Consider the following 25,452-nt stretch of genomic DNA (forward strand, 5'->3'; position numbering starts at 1 on the left):
GAGTTCGAGTGCCATGTCGGGCTCTTTGCTTATAGCTCAGAGCCTGGAGCCTGCTTCGGATCCTGTATCTCCCTCTCTCACTGCCCCTCCCCCACTCATGCTGTGTCTCTCTCTCTCTCTCTCAAAAATAAAATAAAAACATTTAAAAAAAATTTTTTTTAAATCTTTGCATACTTCTAAGGTTTCATTCCAAAGAAGTAATTGGAATTGTAAAATCTTAGAAGCAACCAATCTCAATGTTCAACAGTAAGCATTTCCATAAGATAGAATACAATTGAAAATTAAAATTCATGTCGTATAAGACTAATGACACTGGAAAATGTGTATATGATAGTGAAAAAATAGTTTACAACAAGTGATTTCTCTCTTTGTGTCTAGAGACTCTTCTAGACCTTGGAAATATAATAGTGACCATGTGGAAGGCTCCTTCAGTCATTGAATTTACATTTGAGTGGAGGGAAAATGAATCAACAAATAAGCAAACAAATGAACAGAATACTGTTAAATGATACTAAATGGTATAAAGAAAATAACACTGAGTGATAAGATCTTAACTTGGGGGTAAAAGTTAAATTTGTTGAGAAGATCAGGGAACGTGTCTGAGTAGGTGATATTTGAGCCAAAACTTAGATGGCAGTTTTTACATTATGATCTCTATTATCCATCCATCTATTTTTGTGTGTATTTGTATATATGAACATAAATCTATATACATACAATTGCATACCTTGACATATATTAAAATGTTAACAGTGGATAACTCCAGGTGGTAGAATTTCTTCCCTTTCATGTGCTTATCTTTATCTTCCAAATTTTTTACAACAAACCTTACTGTCAAAATATTTCTTTCTTTTTTTTTTAACGTTTATTTATTTTTGAGACAGAGAGAGACAGAGCATGAACAGGGGAGGGTCAGAGAGAGAGGGAGACACAGAATCTGAAACAGGCTCCAGGCTCTGAGCTGTCAGCACAGAGCCCGACGCGGGGCTCGAACTCACGGACCGTGAGATCATGACCTGAGCCAAAGTCGGACACTTAACTGACCAAGCCACCCAGGTGCCCCTCAAAATATTTCTTAAAATGGGGTGCCTGGGTGGCTCAGTTGATTAAGCATCCAAATATTGATTTCGACTCTGGTCATGATCTCACAGTTTTGAGTTAAAGCCCCATGTTAGGCTCTGTGCTAATAGCATAAAGCCTCCTTGGGGCTCGCTCTCTCTCTCTCTCTCTCTCTCTCTCTCTCTCTCTCTCTGTGTCTCTCTCTCTCTCCCACAGTTAATAAATACACTTAAAAATATTTCTTTTTTTTTTAATATTTCTTAAAATGATTGTTTTAAGACTATAAGATTGAATATGCTTTCCAAGCTCAACAGTATGCCAAGTTGTTAACAGTGGTTATCTCTGAGTTTTTGAGTTTGAGTGCTTTTTCAAATTTTTTTTTTATGATTTCATTTATTTTTTTAATTATTTATTATGAGTAAACGAGTGGGGGAGGAGCAGAGAGAGGGGGAGAGAGAAGCCCAAGCAGGTTCCATGCTGTCAGCACACAGAGCCTGGTGCAGGGCTTAATCCCACGAACAGTGAGATCATGACCTGAGCTGAAATCAGGAGTGAGGCACTTAACCAACTGAGCCACTGAGGCACCCCTAATATTTTATTTTTAAGTAATCTTCTACACCCAACATGAAGTTCAAACTTACAACCCAGAAATCAAGAGCGATGCACACCGACAGAGCTAGTCAGGAGCCTCATTTTTTTTTTTTTTTTTTAAGTCATCTCTACCCTCAACATGGGTCTCGAACTCATGACTCCAAAGTCAAGAGTTATATGCTCTACTGACTGAGCCAGCCAGGTGCCCCTGCTTTTTCAAATTTCTTTTTATTTCACTATGTTCTTGTAATAAGAAGAAAATATACAATAGACCTCTGTTTAAAAAGAGAAACTGAAAACTGCTTTTTCCAATTTTTATAATATATACCTTTACACATTGGCTTTGTGGCATATGTCATTGTTCTTTACATTATGATTTGTGGAGAACTCCTTAATCAAACATTTTTTGTTGGAAGAGGAAAGCCAGTCTTGGACATCATTTTATATGGTTATAAAATACGTAATTCCTAGCATTTTTCTTTATAATTATAAAGAGTAATACAAGTTTTTTGAAGAAAATTGTATAAAACTCTGTTAGAAAGGAAGTAAAAATTTACTTGTAATATCATCATCCAAAGTCTACAGCTAAACACTGTATATCTTTTTATATGTACATTACATGTATTTTTTAAAATTTGGGAATTATTAGTATTGATACAGTTTTGTATTCTAGTTTTCCATTAACTCATTTTAGCAGTCCATTTTCTTAAATAATTATAGTGTTTCTTGGAGCACCTGGGTGGCTCATTCGGTTGAATGTCCAGCTTTGGCTTAGGTCATGATCTCACGGCTGGTGAGCTCGAGCCACAGGCCGGGCTTTGCTCCAAAGCTGGTGGAGCCTGCTTGGGATTCTCTGTCTTCCTTTGTCTCTGCTCCAACCCCACTTTCCCACCCTCCCTCCCCACCCCTCAAAAAGAAACATTTTTTAAAAAGTTTTTTTAATAGTGTTTCTTAAATTTTCTTCAGTGGTACTATTTAGTGTGTGAATATTGTTTAGCCATAAAAATGTGCCATGATTTATTGAATCCTTCCATATTGTTTAGATATAGTTCATTCTAGTGAAAAATAAGTATTTGTTGAAGGCAGAAATTCTAGTCTACTTCTGAAAACATTTGATTCACATCCTCCTTCCTGAACAAGGTTGTGATTTTTGTGTTTGGGATTTCTCTAATGGTATTTTCAGTGAGTTCTGTCCCAGTTGAAGTAGAGTGTTTTTAACATTTCAATTATCACATCTTAGTGATTTCCATTCCGTTTTTTACTCTCATATGATTTTCTCATATTTATGTAAACTTTTTTTTCTTTTACAAAAACAATTGAAATAGTTAGGAATCATTATAGAAGAGTATTGAGTCACATAAAAGTGTTTATGGTATGCTATTAAAATGTTACAGAACAGTTTTACAGTATATTAATTTTGTTTTTAAAGTATATATGTTATATATATGTGTGTCCAGGGATTAGAGGAATATACACAAAAATCATGATTGTGAGCCTCAAAGTGTTAGGGTTCTTTTGGGAGCATTTTGTGTCCTCAATTCTCTATGGTAAACATACTCCCAGAAGGAAAATATTTTTAAAAGCACATCTAAGTGCCATCTTTTTGCCAGACTTCAGAAATTGTATAGTTTAGTTAAAGAGAATTCTGGACACTTAGAAAGATTTGAAAATAAATGACTACATGCAATTAGGTATAAAAGTGTGTGTTGTAGAAAATAACTCTTAAAAGGAAAAATCATTGGGTGGTAGAATAGTTTAATGAAAAAATTGGTTTTGGGGCACCTGGGTGGCTCAGTTGGTTAACTGTCCGACTTTGGCTTAGGTCATGATCTCACAGTTTGTGGGTTCAAGCCCTGCATCATACTCTGTGCTGACAGCTCAGAGCTTGAAGCCTACTTCGGATTCTGTGTCTCCCTCTGTCTCTCTGCCCCTTCCTGGCTCGTGCTCTCTGTTTCTCTTTCAAAAATAAATAATCATTAAAAAAAAATTTTTTTTAATAAAAGAAAAAAGTAGTTTTGAGCAGAGTCTTAAAGGGAAATGCATAATTTCTGTTGGAGAAGAAGGCAGTCCATTTATCCCCCTCAAAGGACAGCATGAACAAAGGCATATGTCTGGGAATGAGGGAGTATGGAATGTGGGGACTGATAAAGAGACTAAACTTAGTTCATGATTGTTCTTTCAAGGCAGCAAGTCTGTTTCATGTTAATGACCAGATATAATAAAAGGAAAAAGTCTTGATGTTTGGGAAATGAATGCATTTGTATTTTTTAAAGAATTTCAAGGGCGCCTGGGTGGCTCATTCAGTTGAACATCCAACTTCAGCTTGGGTCATGATCTTGCAGTTCGTGGGTTTGAGCCCTGCATTGGGCTCTGTGTTGGTAGACCAGAGCCTGCTTGGGATTCCCTCCCTCTCTCTCCCTCTCTTCCTCTCTCTCCCTCTCTCTCCCCCTCTCTCCCCCTCTCCACCCTGCTTGTGCTTTCTCTCTCTCAAAATACATAAACTGCAAAACAAAACAAAACAAAATCTCAGTGTTTCAGTACTAATTGTACTGTACTTGGACAACATTTTACATGATTACAAATCATATAGTCAACATTTATATAATTGTTTCAGTGCTCATTATACTGAAACATTGTATTATATTCGTTGAAAGATGATTCTCTTTTCAGAAATGTCTGCATAGTAAAAGTCAGTGGAGTTTTTAATAGTGTGATGCTGAATGTTTGCTCTGATAATCAGTTTTTCAATATAGCTTTTTTTATTTCATAGGGCTTTTGCCAAGATGGCCTCAGCTCCTGCCAGCTATGGTAACACTACTACTAAGCCAATGGGGTAAGTATTTTTAATAATTCTGACGGAATAAGTCTGGTACTCCAGACCATAATTAATAATTAGACTCTCAAGCCCTAAAAGCACACTGACACTTTGGGGCACCTGAGTGGCTCATTCGGTAAGCACCCAAGTCCTGGTTTTGGCTCAGGTCTTGATCTCACAGTTTGGGAGTTTGAACCCTACATCGGGCTCTGCACTGATAGCATGGAGCATGCTTGGGATTTCTCTCTCCCTCTTTTTCTGCCCTTCCTCAGCTTGCTGTCTCTCTCTCAAAAAATAAACATAAAAAAAATAATAATTAAAAACATGTTTTTCAAAATAAACATTTTTTAAAATAAAATGTAAGTTAATATATTTTACATGGTATGAGCTATTGGCTTCTTTTGCTTCCTTGTTCTTAAAACATTACATTTTTTTATTTTCAGAAGTTATATGAAGGTTAAAGCTACTTTTGTATCACTGTTGATAAGTAATACAGATTTGGAGCTAGGCACTCAAGACTTAGCTTCAAGAGAGATGTAGGCATACTATTAAATGACAGGGAGGAAATCATTTAATAGTAGGAGGAGGTCTAGGTCTAGGTCTGACTCCTCACTCCACAGAATCCTATAGTGTGCATGATTTTCAAAGTAACTGAACAAGGTAATTCTAACTACTCTTTTTCATACCATACTTGTTTCAAATTCTTTAAGTTTTAGAATAAAAGTGTACAATCCAGAGGAAAACAGTTTTATTCTAGCTTTACCTCAAGCTTCCAGTTTTAATGGAACAGTTTGCAAAAAGCAAAAACACTCAGCTAAGCAAGTGTTTTAAATGCTTGACAGAATGAATCCAGCTAGCCTCACCTTCATACAGTGCTGTGTAAGTTAGCAGTGCCTCGAGTTGCCTGGTACCAGGGACTTGCCTCTGAACTCTTCATTCCAACAAAGGTTACTTTCTCTTGTTTCTGTTAAAGCATTTCCACCTTGTCCATCCTTTGATTTCACAGAGGAGTAAAGGCAAGATAGGGAAAAGGAAATTTATTTGGAAATTACTCTCATGTATTTAGTAGACTTTCCAGTTCCATATCTTAAAATCTTAACTGAATATTAAAAGCCTAAAGATTTCTTGTGGATTTCATAGTTGAGGATTTTAATAAAATGTGTTGTAAGAAAATCTTGATGATTTGAAGGCTATCCCTAGCCTTCTGATATCATAATACAGGAATACCATTCTGTCCCACACAACATCCCTTGATCCCAAATGAGAGATTGACTGAGCCACAAATATATGCCCAATATGGCAGGTCATTTATTGATGTTACTTTTGTTGTTAAATACTCAAACATTTCTTCAGAACTGAGGTAAAATTCACCAGGTATGTTATGCTTCACATTTTTATGTGATAGAGGTTATGTATTGTGGGGAGATTGTATAAACACAGGACTGGATCTAGCTGCTGTGATGTAGAGAATATAGTAACTTTTTTACTTACTTGTAATACTTACACCCATATATATTTTCAATATGTTGATGTGTTTTGAATTCCTAAAACAAGTTATCCTGATTTACTATCATTAATTTTATTGTTTTAATAGTAAGGCAATCAGGAAAGCAGGGAGTTCTCTCCAAATTATAATTTGCCTAAAACCTATAGACATAGCTCAAAGGTATTGGGGGTTCAGTTCCAGACCACTGTAATAAAGCAAATAATACAATAAAACAACTCAAAATTAATTTTTTGGTTTCCTGTGCATGTTAATTACATTTATACTGTGCTATAGTCTATTAAGGGTATAATAGCATTTTGTCTTTAAAAAATGTACATATCTTAATTTAAAAATAGTTATTGCTGGGGTGCCTGGGTCACTCAGTCGATTGAGCATCCAGCTCTTGATTTGGGCTCAGGTAATGGTATCACCGTTCATGGGATCAAACCCTGCTTCAGGCTCAATGCTGATAGTGTGGAGCCTGCTTGGGATTCTCTCTCCTGTCTTTCTGCCCTCACCCACCCTCTCTCCTCCCCGTGTGCATGCGCCCTCTCCCTAAATAAATAAATAAACATTTTTTTTAATGAGGCTTTTTAATAGTTTGTTGCTAAAAAATGATAACCATCATCTGAACTTTCAGTAATCTTTTTGTTGGTGGAGAGTCTTGCCATGATATTGATGGTTGCTGACTGCTCAGGATGGTGGTTCGTGAAGGTTGGGGTGGCTGTGTCCTGTTAAAATAAGACAATGGTGAGGTTTATTGCATCAATGGACTGTTCCTCTACAAACGATTTCTCTGTAACCACGCATGCAGCTTGATCGCATTTACTTGTAGTAGAACTTCTTTCAAAATTGGAGTCAGTCCCTCAAACCCTGGAACTGTTTTGTCAACAAAATTTATGGAATATTCTAAATCCTTTGTTGTCATTTCAGCAGTCTTCACCGGGAGTAGATTCATTCCCAAGAAACTACTTTCTTTGCCCTTCTACAAGCAACAACTCCTCATTCACTAAAGTTGTATCATGAGATTACAGCAATTCAGTCCTATCCTCAGGCTCTTCTAATTCTAGTTCTCTGTATCCACCACATCTGCAGTTACTTCCTCCCTTGAAGTCCTGAACTCCTTAAAGTCACCTATGAGGGTTTTAGTCAACTTATTCCAAACTTTTTTTCATGATGATAGTTTGACCTCTTACCATGAATTGTGAATGTTCTTACTGGCATCTAGAATGGTAAATCCTTTGTAGAAGATTTTCAGTTTAGTTTGCCCAGATCCATCAGAGCAATCACTATCTGTAACAGTTACATAGCCTTACAAAATGTATTTCTTTAATCAGAAGGCTTGAAAGTCAGGATTATTCCTTGATCCATGGGCTGAAGAATGGATAAGTTTTTAGCAGGCATGAAAACAACATTAACTTCAGCGTACATCTCCATCAGAGCTCTTGAGTAACCAGGTGTGTTGGCAGTGGGCAGTAATATTTGAAAAGGTGTCTTTTTTTCTGAGCAGTAGGTTTCAACACTGGGCTTAAAATATTCAGTAAATCATGCAAACAGATGTGCTGTCATCCAGGCTTTGTTCTATTTCTAGAACACAGCAAAGGAGATGTAACATAATTCTTAAGGGATAATTCTTAGGGATTTTCAGAATGGTAAATTAGCATTGGCTTCGATTTAAAGTCCTCAGCTGCAATAGCCCTTAATAAGAGTCCTTGAAGTTTTGAAGCCAATTGAAGCCAAGTCTTGACTTCTTCTAGCTGTGTAAGTGCTCGATGGCATCTTCTTCCAGTAGAAGTTTCTTTGTCTGGGGCGCCTGGGTGGCGCAGTCGGTTAAGCGTCCGACTTCAGCCAGGTCACGGTCTCGCGGTCCGGGAGTTCGAGCCCCGCGTCAGGCTCTGGGCTGATGGCTCAGAGCCTGGAGCCTGTTTCCGATTCTGTGTCTCCCTCTCTCTCTGCCCCTCCCCCGTTCATGCTCTGTCTCTCTCTGTCCCAAAAATAAATAAACGTTGAAAAAAAAAAATTAAAAAAAAGAAGTTTCTTTGTCTGTATTGAAAAACTGTTCAGTGTAGCCACCTTCATTCATTACCTTAGCTATATCTGGATAACTTGCTGCAACCCCTCCATCAGCTCTTGTGTCACCCTGCACTTACCTTACAGAGATGGCTTCCTTCCTTTTTTTATTTTTTTATTTTTTTTAAATATGAAATTTATTGTCAGATTGGTTTCCATACAACACCCAGTGCTCCTCCCAACATGTGCCCTCCTCAATGCCCATCACCCACCCTCCCCTCCCTCCAACCCCCCCCCTCCCCCCCATCAACCCTCAGTTTGTTCTCAGTTTTTAACAGTCTCTTATGTTTTGGCTCCCTCCCTCTCTAACCCTTTTTTTTTTTTTCCTTCCCCTCCCCCATGGCCTTCTGTTAAGTTTCTCAGTGGCTTCCTTCCTTAAACCTTATGAGCCAACCTCTGCCAGCTTCAAATTTTTCTTTTGTAGCTTCCTCACCTCTCTCAGCCTTCGTAGAATTGGAGAGAGTTAGGGCCTTGCTCTGGATTAGGCTTTAGCTGAAGGGAATTTTGTGGCTGGCTTGATCTATCCATAGTACTGTAACTTTTTCCTTATCAGCATTAAGTCTGTTTCACTTTCTTATTTGTGAGCTCACTAGAGTAGCACTTTTAATTTCCTTCAAGAACTTTTTCTTTGCATTCACAACTTGGCTAACTGGCACAAGAGGCTTAGCTTTCAGCCTGCCTCAGCTTTTGACATGCCTTCTTCCTCACTAAACTTAATTATTTCTAACTTTTGATTTAAAGTGAGAGACATGTGCTCTTTTTCATGCGCCTCAGAGGTGGTAGGTAGACTGCTTTAGGATGAAGTTGAACATCTCTTTCTCAGCTACTGGCTTCCAGAAACTCATTGACGTGGACAGCCGACAGATTTTTTACCTTTTATGGAAGCATATGGCCACAGAAATTGCTGCTGATGCTCTGGGTGAAGAAGGATTATGTAGTCTGAATCAGTGGTGGCAATGACAAACAAGGATTCCCAGTGAAGCAGAGTGTTTTGACCCATGGCTGTGTCTGCCTTCTGAGTAAGGGTCATTTCCACTACAGACCAAGGAGGGCTGGGGAAAGAAAATGCAAATCTGTTCAAGGTTGCATTATGGGTGTCAGTCTTAGTGTTCTCAACTTGTTCTCATTGTGAAAAAAAAAAGGAGGGGAAGGATATTCCTGGACTCATTGATAATACTGTGCCTCATCACCTGGGACCCAAAAGAGCTAGCAGAATCCACAGACTTTTCAGTCTCTCTAAAGAAGATGATATCCACAAGTATGCTGTGAGAAAGTCCCTAAACAGAGAAGGTAAGAAACCAGGAACCAAAGCGCTCAGTATTCAGCAATCTTGTTATTCCACATGTCCTCCAACACAGATGTCGGCATATTGCTCTGAAGAAACAGCATACTAAGAAAAAAGAAGGAAGAGGCTGCAGAAAATGCTCAACTTTTGGCCAAGAGAATAAAGGAGGCCAAAAAAACTGCCAGGAACAGATTGCCAAGAGACAGAAGCTGTCCTCTCTGAGAACCTCCATCTCTTAGTCAGAGTCCAATCAAAAGGAGATTTTCTAAGAATAACAAAGAAAATCAGACATCAAAAAATAAATAAATAAAAGTGAGAGACATGTAACTCTTCCTTTCGCCTGAACACATACAGGCCATTATAGGGCTATTAATTGGCCTAATTTCAATATTGTTGTATCTTAGGGAATGGGGAGGCACCAGGAGAGGGTGAGAGAGTGGGAAACAGGCAGTTGATAGAGCATTCAAAACACACCACTCTATTTATCAGTTAAGTTTGCTAGCTTACATGAGCAAGGATTGTGGCACCCCGAAATAATTACAATAGGAACAGCAAGGATCACTGATCATAGGTCACCAAAGCCAATACGCTAATAATGAAAAGGTTTGGAATACCATGACACAGGGACATGAAGTAAGCAAATGCTAATGGAAAAATGTTTAATTTGAGGGGCACCTGGGTGGGTCAGTTGGTCCAACTTTTGATTTTGGCTCAGGTCATGATCTCACAGTTCATAAGATGGAGCCCTGTGTTGTGCTCTGTACTAACAGTACAGAGCCTGCTTGGGATTCTCGCTCTCCATCTCTCCATCCTTCTACACCTGCCCCCCACTCATGTTCGTTCTCTCTCTCTCTCTCTCTCTCTCTCTCTCAAAATAAATAAATAAACTTTAAAAAATAAAATAAGATGCTTAATTTGAGGGCAGCTTTTATTTTTACATTTTATTAATAATTATTGATAGACAATTTTATCACTGTTTTGTTGTTAGGTAAAATTGTAGCCAGGATATCTGGAAGCAAAAATTCTCGGGTCACTGTTTAGTGAGAATAAAAGTGGTAGGTACAGTGAGCCTCAGCAGGTCATGTGTAATAGGCAAATGATTTATCTGTAACAAATTGGAAAGATAAGTTATACTTAGGGTAATCCTCTTCTTTTGTCCCTAGTCTCTTATCACGAGTCATGAATACTGGGTCACAGTTTGTGATGGAAGGAGTGAAGAACCTGGTATTGAAACAGCAAGTGAGTATACTTGTTAGAAAACATTCTGGTAATTTTTGAACATAAATGTTGACAGGTTGATTGCTTAGCTAGAATACCTTCTAGATATATTCAAGTTATAAATATTTGGAATAAAGTAAAATCAACGGGCCTCTTTCTGGCATATTTAAAAATACGATATTTTCACACATGTAGTTCAGGGCTCTGTTATTTTAGGCTTTTTTTTTTTTTTAATTCATTTGGACTTTATTGACACTTTGATTTTCCTTTAACTACTGTCAGGTTTGTAAAAGTACATTGATTGGAAAAATGAACTTACCCTACTTAGAATAATAAACTGTTACCTAATGCATATAAGTTTTAACATATATTAAGAGAATAAGCAAATGAACTTAAAGGTCTAAAGGTCTATGTAAGTTAGAATAAAATATTTTAAGTAGAATGTATGTTTTGGGGTAATGAAACTACCCCAAAAGTAGTATAGCCTGATTTTACACTTCATTTTGGAATAATAGTTTTGTACAGAAAACATTTTTTAGTGACTTTTGTTTTTCTTTTTTTCTGTTAATCTAATATATAAGTATTCTGCTTCAGAAAGTCATCATTAATTTTGTTTGTTTTCAAATAGGATTTGTTTTTTACTTTACAGTACGGAAATTTTCAAATAAACATTAGTATAGGAATCTTCCCTGAACTCTTCACCAAGCTTCAGTACGCAACATCCTGTCATTCTTGTTTCATTATTCCTATTATATTTTTTCTTTTACTTATTTTTACTGAGATAGTTGAAGGAAAGGCTAAAACATAATATTTCACACATAAATATTTCAATTTATAATGAGAAAGATTTTAAAGCCCAAATTTTTAAGAGAGTTGATTATCAGTTATTCAGATGTGAATAGTCAGTGTTTACTTGTTTTCAGAAAAAGGTTGATCTTTTCTTTCTCTGGGCTTTCTTCATACTTTCATCTTCCTTACAGTATTTACATGGAGTATTTTGTATTGATGTTATTTTTTACTCTGCCCCCCCCCCCAGTTTTATTGAGGTATAATTGACATAGAATGTTTTACTTCTTGATAAGGATCTTGATAAGATCCTTGAGAGCAAGGAATTTTTTGTACCAATCTTTGAATTCTCCATAGCACTATATATATAGTAAGTATTCAGTTCTTTATTGGAGTGATGTTTTATTATAAAAACCATGTAGTATAAGTAAAGAACAGTGAAAAAAACTAATATGCTTTATTTAATTAAAGCGCTCTTGACTTTCCAAACTTAAGATACATTCCAGATTGCATTATTTCCTAATTATTTGGGAACACTTTTTAGCTTCATTATCCCTCTTAGGAATTCTTTTCATTCCCTCACAGTCTACCTCTCTCCTGGTAAAGAGCCACTAGTAAGTACTTAATCCACTCTTTTACTGGTTTACATTGCTTCCCTGAGTCTGTTCATCTTTCTTCTGCAGAAGGTGAAAAGGTGGAAAGGGGCGCCTGGGTGGCTCAGTCAGTTAAGCGTCCAGCTTCAGCTCAGGTCATGATCTCACAGTTCGTGGGTTCGGGCTCCACGTCAGGCTCTGTGCTGACAGCTCAGAGCCTGGAACCTGCTTCAGATTCTGTGTCTCCCTCTATCTCCGCCCCTGCTATGCTCATACTCTGTCTCTGTCTCTCAATAATAAATAAAAGTTAAAAAAAAAATACAAAATAGGAAGTTGGGCACATTAGACATTAATGTATTGTACTTTACAGTTTAACCTAGCACTTGTTAAAGAGAAAATTACTCATGACACTTGGGAAAGAACAGGAAGACAGACATTCAGGGGGGGTCACTGTGAAAGGAATTGGGACCACCACAGTAAGGTTTTGTCCCTGGGGGGAAAGATTGGGCTCAATTCCAAATACATCAAGGGAAAGTGGGAATTTATAGCCAAGGACCAGGGTAGGAATCAGTGGATGTAAAATTACTAAAAGGAAACATCAGGGATGGAAGAGGATTCTGGCTAAACCACCCTAACAGGATTCTTGCTGAAGGCAGGCCAATGAGATCAGACATCACCTGGGAGATGAGAGGATGAGGAACCTGACCAGATAAGAAGGGTAATCAGGTATAGAAAATGAGAGATTCTTGCTAAACTAACTTAGCAGGATGCTTTTTAAAGTGGGCTGTGCAAATATGGACACAGAAGTTCAGAAGTCAAGTCCTCATTGAAAGAGAGCTCAGAGGAGCCTGAGTAAAGTTTTGTCAAGAGAGAATCTCTGTCACACCACCAATAATGACAGTTACTTAGCATTAACTATGGACAAGATGATTTTGTTATGTGAGACAAAAAGGGAACCACCAGTTCCTAAGATAATGTCTGCCTTTCGGTAGATAGAGTGGGTGTTGTGTAGCCACATGTAGTTAAATTTATGTTTAAGGAGAATTACATATTTTTCTTAATGGGTTACTCTTACAAGGAAATCGCAATAGTGGAATAGCTCATAGTATGGAGAAATTACAGACTTTAATTTTTGGAATGTTCTTATTTACTTTCTGAGCTTATTATTCACATAAATGTCCACTAGTGATGTTTGTAATAGGTGTCTAAACTGATCTAGTTAAATATTTTATTGTACTAACACAATAAACTAACACAAGTTTGTTTAAAGTTCATAAAGTATAAAAACTGTCATCTGTAACCTCAAATCCCTTTGCTTTTCTTAACATTGCAAGTAACAAACTACTTTGAAATTGGCAGTTTCTTACTTACAGAAGTAAATTTTGGAATGATTGGTAGTTATCTCTATCTGTAGGATATTTCTGCCGCTACTACTAGAAGAACCATGCATTTTTTTAAAAGTGTAAGTTAATGAGACATTTAGGCTCAACATACAGGAAATAAATGTGATTTTTTTGTTGTGGGAGGATGGTTCATTTTATATTTTGAAGTAAAAAGAAAAGTCATACTAAAAAACATTTAGGGGTGTCTGGGTGCATCATTTGGTTAAGTGTCCAACTCTTGGTCTAAGCTCAGATCTTGATCTCAAAAGTTGTGAGCCTAAGCCCCACGATGGGCTCCACACTAGGTGTGGAACCTACTTTAAAAAAAAAAAAAATTGGCACTTGCATGGCTCAGTTGGTTAAGTGCACATTACTCTTGATTTCAGCTCAGGTCATGATCTCACAGTTCATGAGTTCGAGTCCCACGCTGGGCTCTGTGCTGACAGTGCAGAGCTTGCTTGGGATTTTCTCTCTCCCTCTCTCTGCACTTCCCCTGTGCTCTCTTGCTCACTTTCTCTCTCAAAATAAATAAACATTTTTAAAAATAAGAAAAAAACAGTCTAATACAATCGTTTGTTATTTCAAAAAAAAAAAAAAGAGTATTCTGATGGATATATACCTAATATTTAAATGTTAATTTTTTTCTGGGTATTTGTCTCTGATTACTTCTATCTGATAAATTCCTATAGTTGAATTATAGAATCAAAAGGGTGAACATTTCTAATTGTTCTTAATAAATAATACCAAGTTGCCCTCCAGAAAAGGTATACCGACTAGCATTGACTTACAGTGCTAGTTTCTCTACATCCTTCCCAGACCTTGGTGCATACATGTATGTGTGTATATGTGTGCAGTCTTTGTCAGTTGAATAATTAAAAAAGAGTCTATTGTTCTAGAAATGTTTAAACTAATAGAAATCCATTTTAAAAGTTACATTGCCCTAATGTTCTAAAATTTAGCAGTACTGCAATGGGAGATCTGCGGCAGTTTGGGAACTAAGAGGAAAGAGATGACCAGAGAAGAGACTGCTAGAGATGAATTCTGCCACTTTCATACTTGTAAAGTTTTGAGTACTTTATGACTCTTAAAATCTCTATTGTTTTACACTTTTTAATCTGAGTAAATGTTTTAAGTTATAAATAAAAAGAATACGATGTCTCATATGCAGTTTTCTATATTGCCTTTAAGAGCTTTTTATACTTCGTTTCTTGGGCAACATAAGTTTTCTGCATCACAAGTATCAGCTATCACATAAAACCATTTGAATGATATTCACAGATTTGGAATTTGTGCGAGGATAATTGTACAAGAATGTGATGAATAATATAGCACAAAGTTGCATAATTTAGAAGTTTTCTATTTCACTTTCGATTGTTTGCTAAAATAATCACTCTTTTAAAATGAATTAACAAGTAAATTGCAAGCAGTGGAAACCAGTAGGTTAAAAAAAGTTAAAAGGTGTATCATCTAACTCCAGTGTGTGGCCCTTAAGTTTGTGATTTGAATGAGAAAACTCAAGAATAAATGTTTGAAATAGGGAAATTTTAACATTAACTGGATATTACTGTATTAAGAAATTATTATTTTAGTTGTGCTAGTAGTGTTACAGTTTTTTATGAGTTCTTATATTTTGAAAATATATACTGAAATATTGATGACTGAAATGATTTTTTATTGAGGACTTATTTTAAAACAACCTAGGAAATTGGGGAATAGGTGAGAGTAGACAGGATTTGCCATGAGTTGATCATTGTTGAAACTGAGTGATAGAGGACTGGATGTGTTTTATTGGGTCCATGTGATCTTATTTTCTTGATTTCATTGCCATTAGCATACTGTGATTATGGAAAAAATACCCCTTTATATTTCATTATTTCCTCATCTGTAAGATGTTGATGTGGATATTGGATTCATCCATAGATCCCCTTCTGGTATAAAATTTTAAAATTTTGGAAATAGATGATCCATCTTATACTCCCTCCCTTTTCCTATCTTTACTTCACTGACAACTTTCCATCCCTATATAGTTGATAATTCCTCATTTCCAATGTGTTTCTGGTATCCACACATTTCATCTTATTAGTTACTTGGCTAACATACTCTTCAAGATAAGCATTCTTGGGGCACCTGGGTGGCTTAGTCAGTTAAGTGTATGACTCTTAGGTCTTGATCCCAGGGTCATGATTTCAAGCCGTGTTGGGCTCGTGTTGGGCGTGAAGCTTACTTGGGGGAAGAAAAAAAAAAAAAGCATTCAAGGAAGTCCACAAACTGGTTTTCATTCACCAGGGTTTTGATAATCAAGACAGGAGCAATTCTTGTCACAATCTCAATGCTGACTTCAGCATCAGAATATCATCCCAAGCCCAAGGCTGTAAAGGGAAAATTAGAAATAGTCACTATAGACCAGCTGGCAGTATAGAGTACAGTGGCTAATTCTAGGAGAACTAAAGGGAAAAAAATCCTTTAACTGTTTTAGGTGTAAAGCTGTATTACTTTGCTTAGATTGTTTTTTAACTTCTGTGCACATTCTATTTCAGTTTGTTTTTAAGCAATTACATCATCAGAGATAAGATTAACATTGTTTTTGTTCAGCCTTTTCCAGTGACTAAAATCATAGAACATAACTATGGTCATAAAACCAGTAAGGGTTTTTAGAATCCTTTTTTTTTAATTTATTTTTTATTTTTTTCTCCAAATAAAATTTCTAGTTCATGTATCTAAATTTGAGGATTTTAGAAATAGTGATCCTTAATGTAGGATATTCATGTTTATGAGACTTTTATCTCTCAAATCTATGTCTATAGTAAAGCTTGCTGCTAATGAAGATTTAATGCTAGCCCACACGATAATGTTTTACATTTTATTTCTAAAACAGTTCCCAAAAACACTGGAAAATGTTTGGGAATTTTTTGTTTGCTTTTGTTTGTTTGTTTTTACTGTTTATTTTGAGACAAAGAGAGCATGAGCGGGGGAGGGGCAGAGAGCCAGGGAGACACAGAATCGGAAGCAGTCTCCAGGCTCTGAGCTGTCAGCACGGAGCCTGATGTGGGGCTCGAACTCAGGAGCTGTGAGATCATGACCTGAGCTGAAGTTGGACACTTATCTGACTAAGCCACACAGGCTCCCCTATGCTTGGAAATTTTTTAAACAGTTAATGAGTTTTTTATTTGATTATATTTCATTTATATCTTTTACTGAGCTACAGAAATTTTTTGTGTTTCTAAAGATGAGTAAGGTAACATTTGTTGAACAAAGAAAATTGTATGGTTTCCTTCTGATGTTTATTCTTTGCTGTAAGCTGCCACAGGTCAGTTTGTTTTCAGTCAGTAAAAGTTGGTTAGTCTTGTATATAAATCATTAGTAATATAAAATTGATTTTTTAAATGATTAACTCAATTCAAGCCTTCACTTAGGCAAAGAACAAAACCTGGATATTGCATAGTTGGTAACAAAGAACTCAGAAGTTGTACTGTTTCTTATGCCTTTCTTTTATCATTCTCTACACTTGAAGTTTTCCTTGATCACTGACAGTATGTGAATATCCTATGGTGCAGCAGTGGTAAATGATTCTTTGGGTGTATGTGGTTGTAAAGACCAGACAAAAACAAAGAACTGTCCCTGGGTTCATGAACTTCTAAAGTATTCTGCTAGAAAGAAATTTTTCTTACATTATTTGATGACCTGTTGACTGGCAGGTTTGTAGGTATTGCAGAGCTATAAAATACAAACCAAAATTTAGTTGTACCTTTTAGAAAAATCTCATTTTTATACTGCAGGAGGATTTATCATGAGATACTGGTAGAAATACTCAAAAATTTCCAAGTATTTTCAAAAATATAGTAGTATGACTCTTATGACTTTAGTCATTACATAACATCTTTCCTGAATTTGTCTGCATTGTACAGATCTAGTAATGCAATTCAGGGAGCTCAGTGGAGAGTTGTATGCAAGTTAAGAAGTTGGTATAAAATTAATTTAGTAAAATCTTATAATTTTAATGTATTCTTGCTCCAGGTGTTTTTAAAAAATTATTCCCTCCTGTTATTTTGCAAAGCACTTCATCATCTTTTGTTATTGTTAACTGTAGTTAAATATATAAGGGTAGTTTTTTCTTTCGGATAAAGCATTTTTATAGATTTAAATCTGCTCCCAGTCATTCTTCAGAGAATGTCATGGCTTAGACTTATTCCTGCATGAATAAGCTCAATTGTATTTGAAACAAAACTTAAAAGGTAAAATTTTGAGCTGCCTTATTTTTTTTTTAATTCTAAATTGTAGAATTCAGGAAGTACATTTAGTTAGATTGAACCTTTGGTGTTTTGTTTATATTAAAAAGTTCCTGGCCAACACAAATAGGGAATAATGAAATAGCTTTAATTTTACTTGGTAAAATCATCTTAAAAGGTTTTTACTTCCTAATATAGAGAAAGAAAAGAGAAATGCAAATTTTCTGTCTGGGCAAAGCAGCATTTTCCATAGTGATAATCCATTTTAGTAACAAAATATTTTATGTACTAAAGAAAGCAAAACTTTTGTAAAATAGTAATGTGTTATCGACATTTATTTAAATAATCAGATTTAATGTTGCCTTTGTTGTATGAAGTCTCTAAGATACAAAATATTCTTTACAGAACATCCTGTACAGTTCACAAAGGAAATAGGTTCAAAGTGGACAGAATATCATCCCAGTGGGAATGCAGTTTGAACAGACATAATAGTCACTTAGTAAATTTTCTGTATTCCATGTGTTGTTATGTTCAAAATAATGATAAAAATCATCAGATTGAAATGGAACAGTACTATTTCTTATCCCAAGGCATGTAAGCATGTCAAGAGGCAATCTTCTGCCAATATCAGTATTAAACATTCATGTTCAATGTGAAATTTACTCTGTAAGAAGACAATGAAGTATGTCATTGGAAATTTGAAGTTTATCCCAGGCAAAACAAAAATGGTCAATAAAATTTGTGTGTATCCATTTCCCCATTTTTGGAAGAGCACAAGTATTTTTTTGGCTTAGAAGAATATAAATTTTTTTCTAATGTTTATTTTTGAGAGAGAGTGAGTATGAATCAGGGAGGGGCAGAGAGAGGGAGACACAGAATCTGAAGCAGGCTCTGAGCTGTCAGCACAGAGTCTGACGTGGGGCTCGAACTCGTGAACCACAAGATCATGACCTGAGCCGAAGTCGGATGCTCATCCAACTGGGCCACCCAGGCGCCCCACTGGCTTAAAAGAATATACATTAGAAATGAGAGACTCTGAGTTTCTTCAAACTTTAAGTTACTCTTCTTATTCTTTTTTTTTTTTTTAATGTTTATTTTGAGAAAAAGAGAGCGTGAGTGGGGGAAGGGGCAGAGAGAGAGGGAGACAGAGGATCCAAAGTGGGCTCTGTGCTGACAACAGAGAGCTAGATGTGGAGCTCAAACTCATGTACCATGAGATCATGACCCGAGCCAAAGTAAACCGCTCAACCAGTTGAGCCACCCAGATGCTCCTAAGTTACTCTGTTGAAAGAAACTCTTACTATCTGCAGAAAAGAAATGGGGGGAAAATGGGATTCTTATTTTATCAGAAGATTGCAATTACTAGTATTAAAAAACAAACATCCAACAAAGTGAAAAGCCCAAACGTGTTTGTACTGAAACCTAGTTATACTTTCACATTAAAAGGACATTTTGATTTAGAATTTTTTTTTTTTTTTCTGGAAACTTCAGTAGTGCCAAGGATATTTACATCTATGACACCATTCACTGAATTCTTAATTTTAGAATGTGTTTAATCAAAAAGTGAGCATAGTTAAATGTGAAATGGTTTGGTTGTTTTGTTAATAGAGAACAATTTTGATTATTTTTCTAATATTTAACAAAATATTTATGTTTTCTACAGAATCTACCTGTTACTCGTATTTTAGACAATCTCATGGAGATGAAGTCAAATCCTGTGAGTAGCGTATAATATTGTACTTGTAAATTCGTGAATGTATCAAACTCAGTTTATGAAAGATAATAAAATCTGAGTTGATTGTGCACTTAATCACAGCAGACTACATGAGGGAAAGAAAGAGTCCATGTTCTTCTCCAAGAGCCTGTTTTTAGTCATTATCACAGGTAATGAGAATTGGTTTTCTCAGCTGCTATAACTATTCTGGCCAGCTCTCATCCAAATTAAATGTAGATTATATTCTTCATGTATAATTAAATGTAGATAAAATATATCCTAAGGAGCAAGTTTCTGTAAATGACAACTAGTGAGTATCAACTGATGTAGTATAAAGAGTACCCGAGCAATTTAACTTTATAAAATTAAATTAGGAGAGAAGTGAAATTTTTAAGTGCATGTGTTCAGATAGCACTAAATTCTTTTGGGCTGAAAAGTAAATTGAGAGAGATAAATTGTTGGATAGATAGACCGATAAATATTCTTAGCATTTACTGGGTTTCCAAGCTAAAAGAATGTGAAAATCATCACAATCTGTTTCATAAAACAGCCCATCCTGTTTCTATGGCAGCTAGAATGCGGTTGTCACAAGAGTCTAGAATCAAGAAAGGCAGCATCAAAACCCTAGTTTGGATTGATCTGGATCTCTGTATAGACTTGGCAGCAAGGCTTAGGATCCAGTGCTAAGAATGAGCAGAGTCTTCAGATCAATGTGTCACTTTTTGTAATTGTTAAAACATGGTTATAATATCAAAGGGAATTAACAAAAACTTATTTAAAAATCTGCCCATGTGGAAACAAAGAGTATAATAAAAACATCCCTAAAAGGGGTAACTACAATTATGAAAGTAATGAGAGAATAATCGTCTATAATGTTAAGATATAAGGGATTGGATTCTTCCATCTAGGAGTTGATACAGAGAAAATGGTATACAATGTAGTAACAATAGACTTTGTTAAAACATCCTAGAATATATGAAGAAATAGCAATTCTTGAAAAGCCTGAAAGCCTGAAAGAAGTATATACTTAAAACTAGTTATCTTAGAGAACAGTAATTCATAATAAGCTATAAATATGTGAGAAATACTATCCCAAACACTAAAGATTAAAAATATGAATAAATGCAGAATTTTAGGCAGATGCCAAATGTATAAGGGGTTAAGGAAGTTAAGTTTAAGATACTTTGTTGCATGACCCTAATCTTGAAGTTGAGATGATAATGATGATAATAAAGATAATAGCTAATATTGCACCCTTTTTATGTGCCAGGAACCATTCAAAACATTTTTCACATTTCATTGAATTCTTAATAGAACCTTCTAAGAAAATACTATTATTTTCATTTTATAGATGAAACTGGCACAAGAAAATTAATTAACTTGCCCAAGGACACAAAGTTAATAAATGGCAGAGCTAAGCAGGCCACATTTTTCACCACTATGATATATTGATTAGGGCAAAGAAACATGCCTTTTATGGAATCACAGAGCTTTAGAGTTTAAGGAAACATTAGAAGTAATTTGAACAATTAGAAGTAATTAGTAATTTGAACAGTTAAAGGAGAGGAAACCTTTAGAGATGTTAAGTGACTTATCCCAAGTCACACCATTTTTAATAGCAGAATTGGAACCAAAAGCCCACTATTCCTGTATTTCTACCTGCTACTCATTCTCGTATACACATGCTTTCCACAATATTCTGTCATAGATACATGGATGGCTAAATTTGGGGTCTTATTCTAATGTTCCTCTAGGTTGTGTAAGTTCCTTTATTAGTTCTTTTGACTTTCACTGTATAACTGAAGGCACATTACTACAGACACATTTTTTAATTAGAAAAAGTAGATTTTTTTCTGCTTTGAATGCATTTGTTCATCCATCTGCTAGATGAGACAGCTGCCTGTACTTTCTCTTCTCCTTTTCCTGTTCCCAGATAGACAACTTGATTTGGAGCATTGAAGATAGTTTAGCAAAATACCAAAGAGATTAGCAAAGTGTACTGTGTTAGACTTAGCTAGTAGTAATCTTGAATGTATCTTATCTCAAAGGCTTGAAAATGCTATAACCTAATTCTAGATGAATTCTTTTTTTTTTTCTTCAAATTTTTATTTAAATTCAAGTTAGTTAATACAGTGTAGTATTGGTTTCAGGAGTAGAATTTAGTGATTCATCACTTACATATAACATCCAGTGCTCATCACAAGTGCCCTTCTTTTTTTTTACTTAAAAAAAAATTTTTTTTTAATGTTTATTTCTTTTTGAGAGACAGAGACTGTGTGAGCAGGGGAGGGGCAGAGAGAGGGAGGCACAGAATCTGAAGCAGGCTCCAGGCTCTGAGCTGTTAGCACAGAGCCTGAGGCAGGGCCTGAACTCTCGAACCATGAGATCATGACCTGAGCCAAAGTCAGACACTTACCTGAGCCACTCAGGAACCCCCACAAGTACCCTCCTTAATGCCCATCACCCATTCAGCCTATCCCCTGCCCACCTCCCCCCCCCCACCATCAACCCTCAGTTTGTTCTCCATAGTTAAGAGTCTCTTATGGTTTGCCTCCCTCTCTGGTTTTATATTATTTAATTTTCCCTTCCCTTCCCCTGTGTTCATCTGTTTTGTTTCTTACATTCCACATATAAGTAGAGTCATATAGTAGATGCATTCTAATCACTTACTAAGTGTTCTCCTTTGATTGTTTTGACTGGATAAATTGAAAGAAGGGATTAAGACAGTATCACATAGTTTTCATCTTGTAAATCTGGATGGCAGTGGCTTTCTGGAGCTAAGTGTTAAAGAATTCTGATGCAACTTTTGAGTTCACTGGAAGTTCTGTAATTGGTTAAACCCTGTCCACCACTGAGTACAGGAATAGGTGGTGGCAATACATGCAGAGCTTATCACTGATGAGGTTGGGGTAGGGCCATCCACACTCCAGAAAAGAACAAATTCCTCTGGCTGACTGTGCTATGGAAGGAGAGAGAGACAGAGATTAGGAAGTGATTACAGTGGCACCTGGGTAGCTCAGTCATTTGAGCATTCCACTCCTGCTTTCAGCTCAGATCATCATCCTGGGGTCGTGGGATCAAGCACCACACTGGGCTCAGCACTGAGTATGCAGCTTTCTTACGATTTTCTCTCTCATTCTCTCTCTCTCTCTCTCTCTCTCCCTCTCTCTCTCTCTCTCTCTCTCTCTCTCTCTCTCCCCCCCCCCCCTCCCTCTGCTCCTTTCCCAGGCTCTCTCACTCTGTCTCTAAAATAAAATTTGAAAAAAGGAAATGATTCTGTTACAAGCAGTAAAACAATACTTCTCAGCTCCTTTAATATCAAGAAGCTAGTTTCTCCACAGTCCTTTATCCACAACTTCTGAAATCTACAAAGTTCTGAAAATTGGAAAGATGTTGTATAACTCACTTGGTGGCAAAACCTAATTTTAATTCAAGTTGAGGCTTGAATTTATCCTACTTTATGTTAATATCATATACTTAGCTATAGAATATTAATGTGGTAGATGATGGGGTGGTACCTGCTGGGAATGTTACATACACAGTTTATGCATTATATTAGCTGTCTAAAACTTTTTAAATTCAGAATTTCAGAATACATCTAACTTTAAATGTTTCAAATAAGATTATGAACCTGTTTTGGCTCATCTGTATATTCAGTAAAATCAGGGCTAAATAATAAAACTCTAAAATAGAAAACAAGACAAAATACTTGGTTTATAAAATGGTAAATTTTCAAGAAATAGTATAGTAGTATAGTATAGTAGTTAGAAGCTTGGGAATTGAAGCTAGACTTCCTGGGTTCAGAGTCTGGAGTTCCCTTACTTACTAGTCGTATGATCTTAGGAAAGTTCTATAATTTCTCTGTACCCCGTGTTGCCCATCTGAAAAAAAAGAGATAAGAGTAACTACCTCACAGATGTTGTGAGGTTTAAGTGAGTAATTTCATCTAAAGCACTTAGAATAATGTTGGGGCACCTGGGTGGCTCAGTTGGTTAAGCGTCCGTCTGACTTTGGCTCAGGTCATGATCTCATGGCTCACAGATTCGAGCCTCACATTGGGCTTTGTGCTGACAGCTTGGTGCCTGGAGCCTACTTTGGACTCTGTGTCTCCCTCTCTCTCTCTCTGCCCCTCCAACCCCCCTCAAAAATAAAAATAAACATTTAAAAAATAATAAAGCATTTAGGATAATGTTTAACATGTAGTAAGTGTTCAGTTGGTGGTGGTGACACACATTTAATTAATCTACCATATTAAAAGCTTAATGAAATACTCAAAGCCAAACTGTAACTCTAAAGAGAAATCAAGTTCTATTTGCTTTTTCTAATAGGAAACTGATGACTATAGATATTTTGATCCCAAAATGCTACGGGGCAATGACAGGTAAGCAGCTCTTGACTTGTGTAATTTGTTTATAGGTTTCCCCACCCCACCGAGAATGGAAAAATTGATTTTTTGTTACAAATCAATAATTGCTTATTAAATATTCAAACTATTTAGAAAACTGGTAAGTGAACAGTATGTATAATCTCATTACCTAGAGATAATCATTGCTAATTGTACTTAACATTTTGGTTCTTTTCCTTTCAAGTATATACACTCACACACCAAAAAAAATACATTATATTTTAGTTGTTTTGGTTTTTCTTAATGATGAGATGGCAGCATTACAAAGTGTGTGGGAAGGGTAATATGAATAATATGTTTTTAAATGAATATTCTTACTGAACCGAAGCAAAGGTGGGAACTTTATGTTGAATACCCAGTTGTTGGATTTTTTTGTTTTGTTTTTTATATGGTCCATAAAATCCATGCCCTATGGATTGTTATATTTTATGGCAATGAAATACTCCACAAGTAATTTCTCTTATTTTGTAACAAACATGGTATGGAAAGTACTTGTTTACTTCATTATGGATATTATGTTTCAAGGTTTAATTCATAGTAGTTTGAAAAATAGCCTACAAGACATAGAGAAAGAATAGAATTAGGAGAAGAAAAAACCTTCTTAGAATGATCTTTAGCACCAAAATTTGGGTGCAACTGGTTTCTTGCCTACATCTTATGTTTGGGATCTTTAGAACTATGTTTCTGCTTTATCCCAAGCTTTTGCATCTTTGTAAGATAGAATTGATAATCTAATCACTAGATCGATGATGATTAGATTGTTTTGGCAACTTAAAAGGTTCTTTCCAGAGATATTACCAGAGTTGCAAAAGCAGCAGCTAATAACACTGGCAAAAGAATTTAACAAAATAAATTATCAGAGAGAGAGAGAATGAGAAGTGACAGCTAATAGGTATGGGGCTTCTTTTGGAGGTGATAAAAATGTTCTGAAATTAGACAATGGCGAAGATTGTACAATTCTGTAAATAGACTAAAAACCACTGATTTGTACACTTTGAAACAGTAGATTTACAACTCTTTTCCTATCTTGATACTCTCCAGTTCACAGCTTACATTTTAGTCTTCCTTGTATTTGCATATGGCTAACAGGTAGATATGTTTTGCTTCTTAAAAAATTACTGAGAAATACCTTAATTCTCCCTGTAGTTTATGCATAATAATGAGTATTAGCATTGATAAGACAGAGGAATTCAGTTTCATTTTTAATAGATTCAACCTTCTGAGCTATTCTGTCACAATTAATCTTGGTTATTAATAACTAGTAATACTGTGCTATTTAGGTCTCACCTCCTTATTCCATCCATGTCTACTCTCAGAGGAACGTAAAACACTCCAGAAGGAAGTTAAACACTGATGAGGTGTTTCATTCAGGTGGACTTCTGGCCCTTTTTATGGAATATTCAGACCGGCCATAGAAATGAGGAAAAGATGATAGAGCTGTGGAATCAGCCTTTAAATAATTAAGGAAGGGATAATACCTCTCTCCTCTTGGTTGACATTTTCAAAAATCTAAGCTCTCTTTGTATAGCCTGTTTTAGCACTGAAAACAAATATATATCTGACTCACAAAAGCTTTGAAAAATACCTTTATTATAAGATATCTTGGCACCAAATAAGTTTTTTTAAAACATAAATACAGAAATGGTGGTTAATATATATAATGATATATAGTGGTATACATAAATACAAAGAAATGAGCTACCGCAAAATGGAAATACCTCCTCCCATCTCCCCTCTAAATTGTTATCCTTCCCCCACATGTGTTGACATAGTTTTTTCACAAATGTAGATACTGACAAACTATGAAATTGAGTATGGTAAA

General features: G+C 35.9%; 1 protein-coding gene and 1 pseudogene across 1 annotated transcript in view; both read left to right on the plus strand.

Annotated features, from left to right (window-relative positions):
* The window catches only part of SCFD1 (sec1 family domain containing 1), a 117,951-nt gene that overhangs the window by 76,598 nt on the left and 15,901 nt on the right, over positions 1-25,452 (plus strand). Inside the window, exons 18-21 of the mRNA XM_047862056.1 lie at positions 4,421-4,483; positions 10,470-10,545; positions 19,175-19,228; positions 23,554-23,606. Of these exons, the coding sequence (XP_047718012.1) occupies positions 4,421-4,483; positions 10,470-10,545; positions 19,175-19,228; positions 23,554-23,606 (246 nt within the window). The remainder of the gene's footprint in view (positions 1-4,420; positions 4,484-10,469; positions 10,546-19,174; positions 19,229-23,553; positions 23,607-25,452) is intronic.
* Positions 8,278-10,459, plus strand: LOC125167646 (40S ribosomal protein S6-like; annotated as a pseudogene).

This window comes from Prionailurus viverrinus, chromosome B3 (assembly GCF_022837055.1).
Source record: "Prionailurus viverrinus isolate Anna chromosome B3, UM_Priviv_1.0, whole genome shotgun sequence".
In the NCBI taxonomy this organism is placed as follows: Eukaryota; Metazoa; Chordata; class Mammalia; order Carnivora; family Felidae; genus Prionailurus; species Prionailurus viverrinus.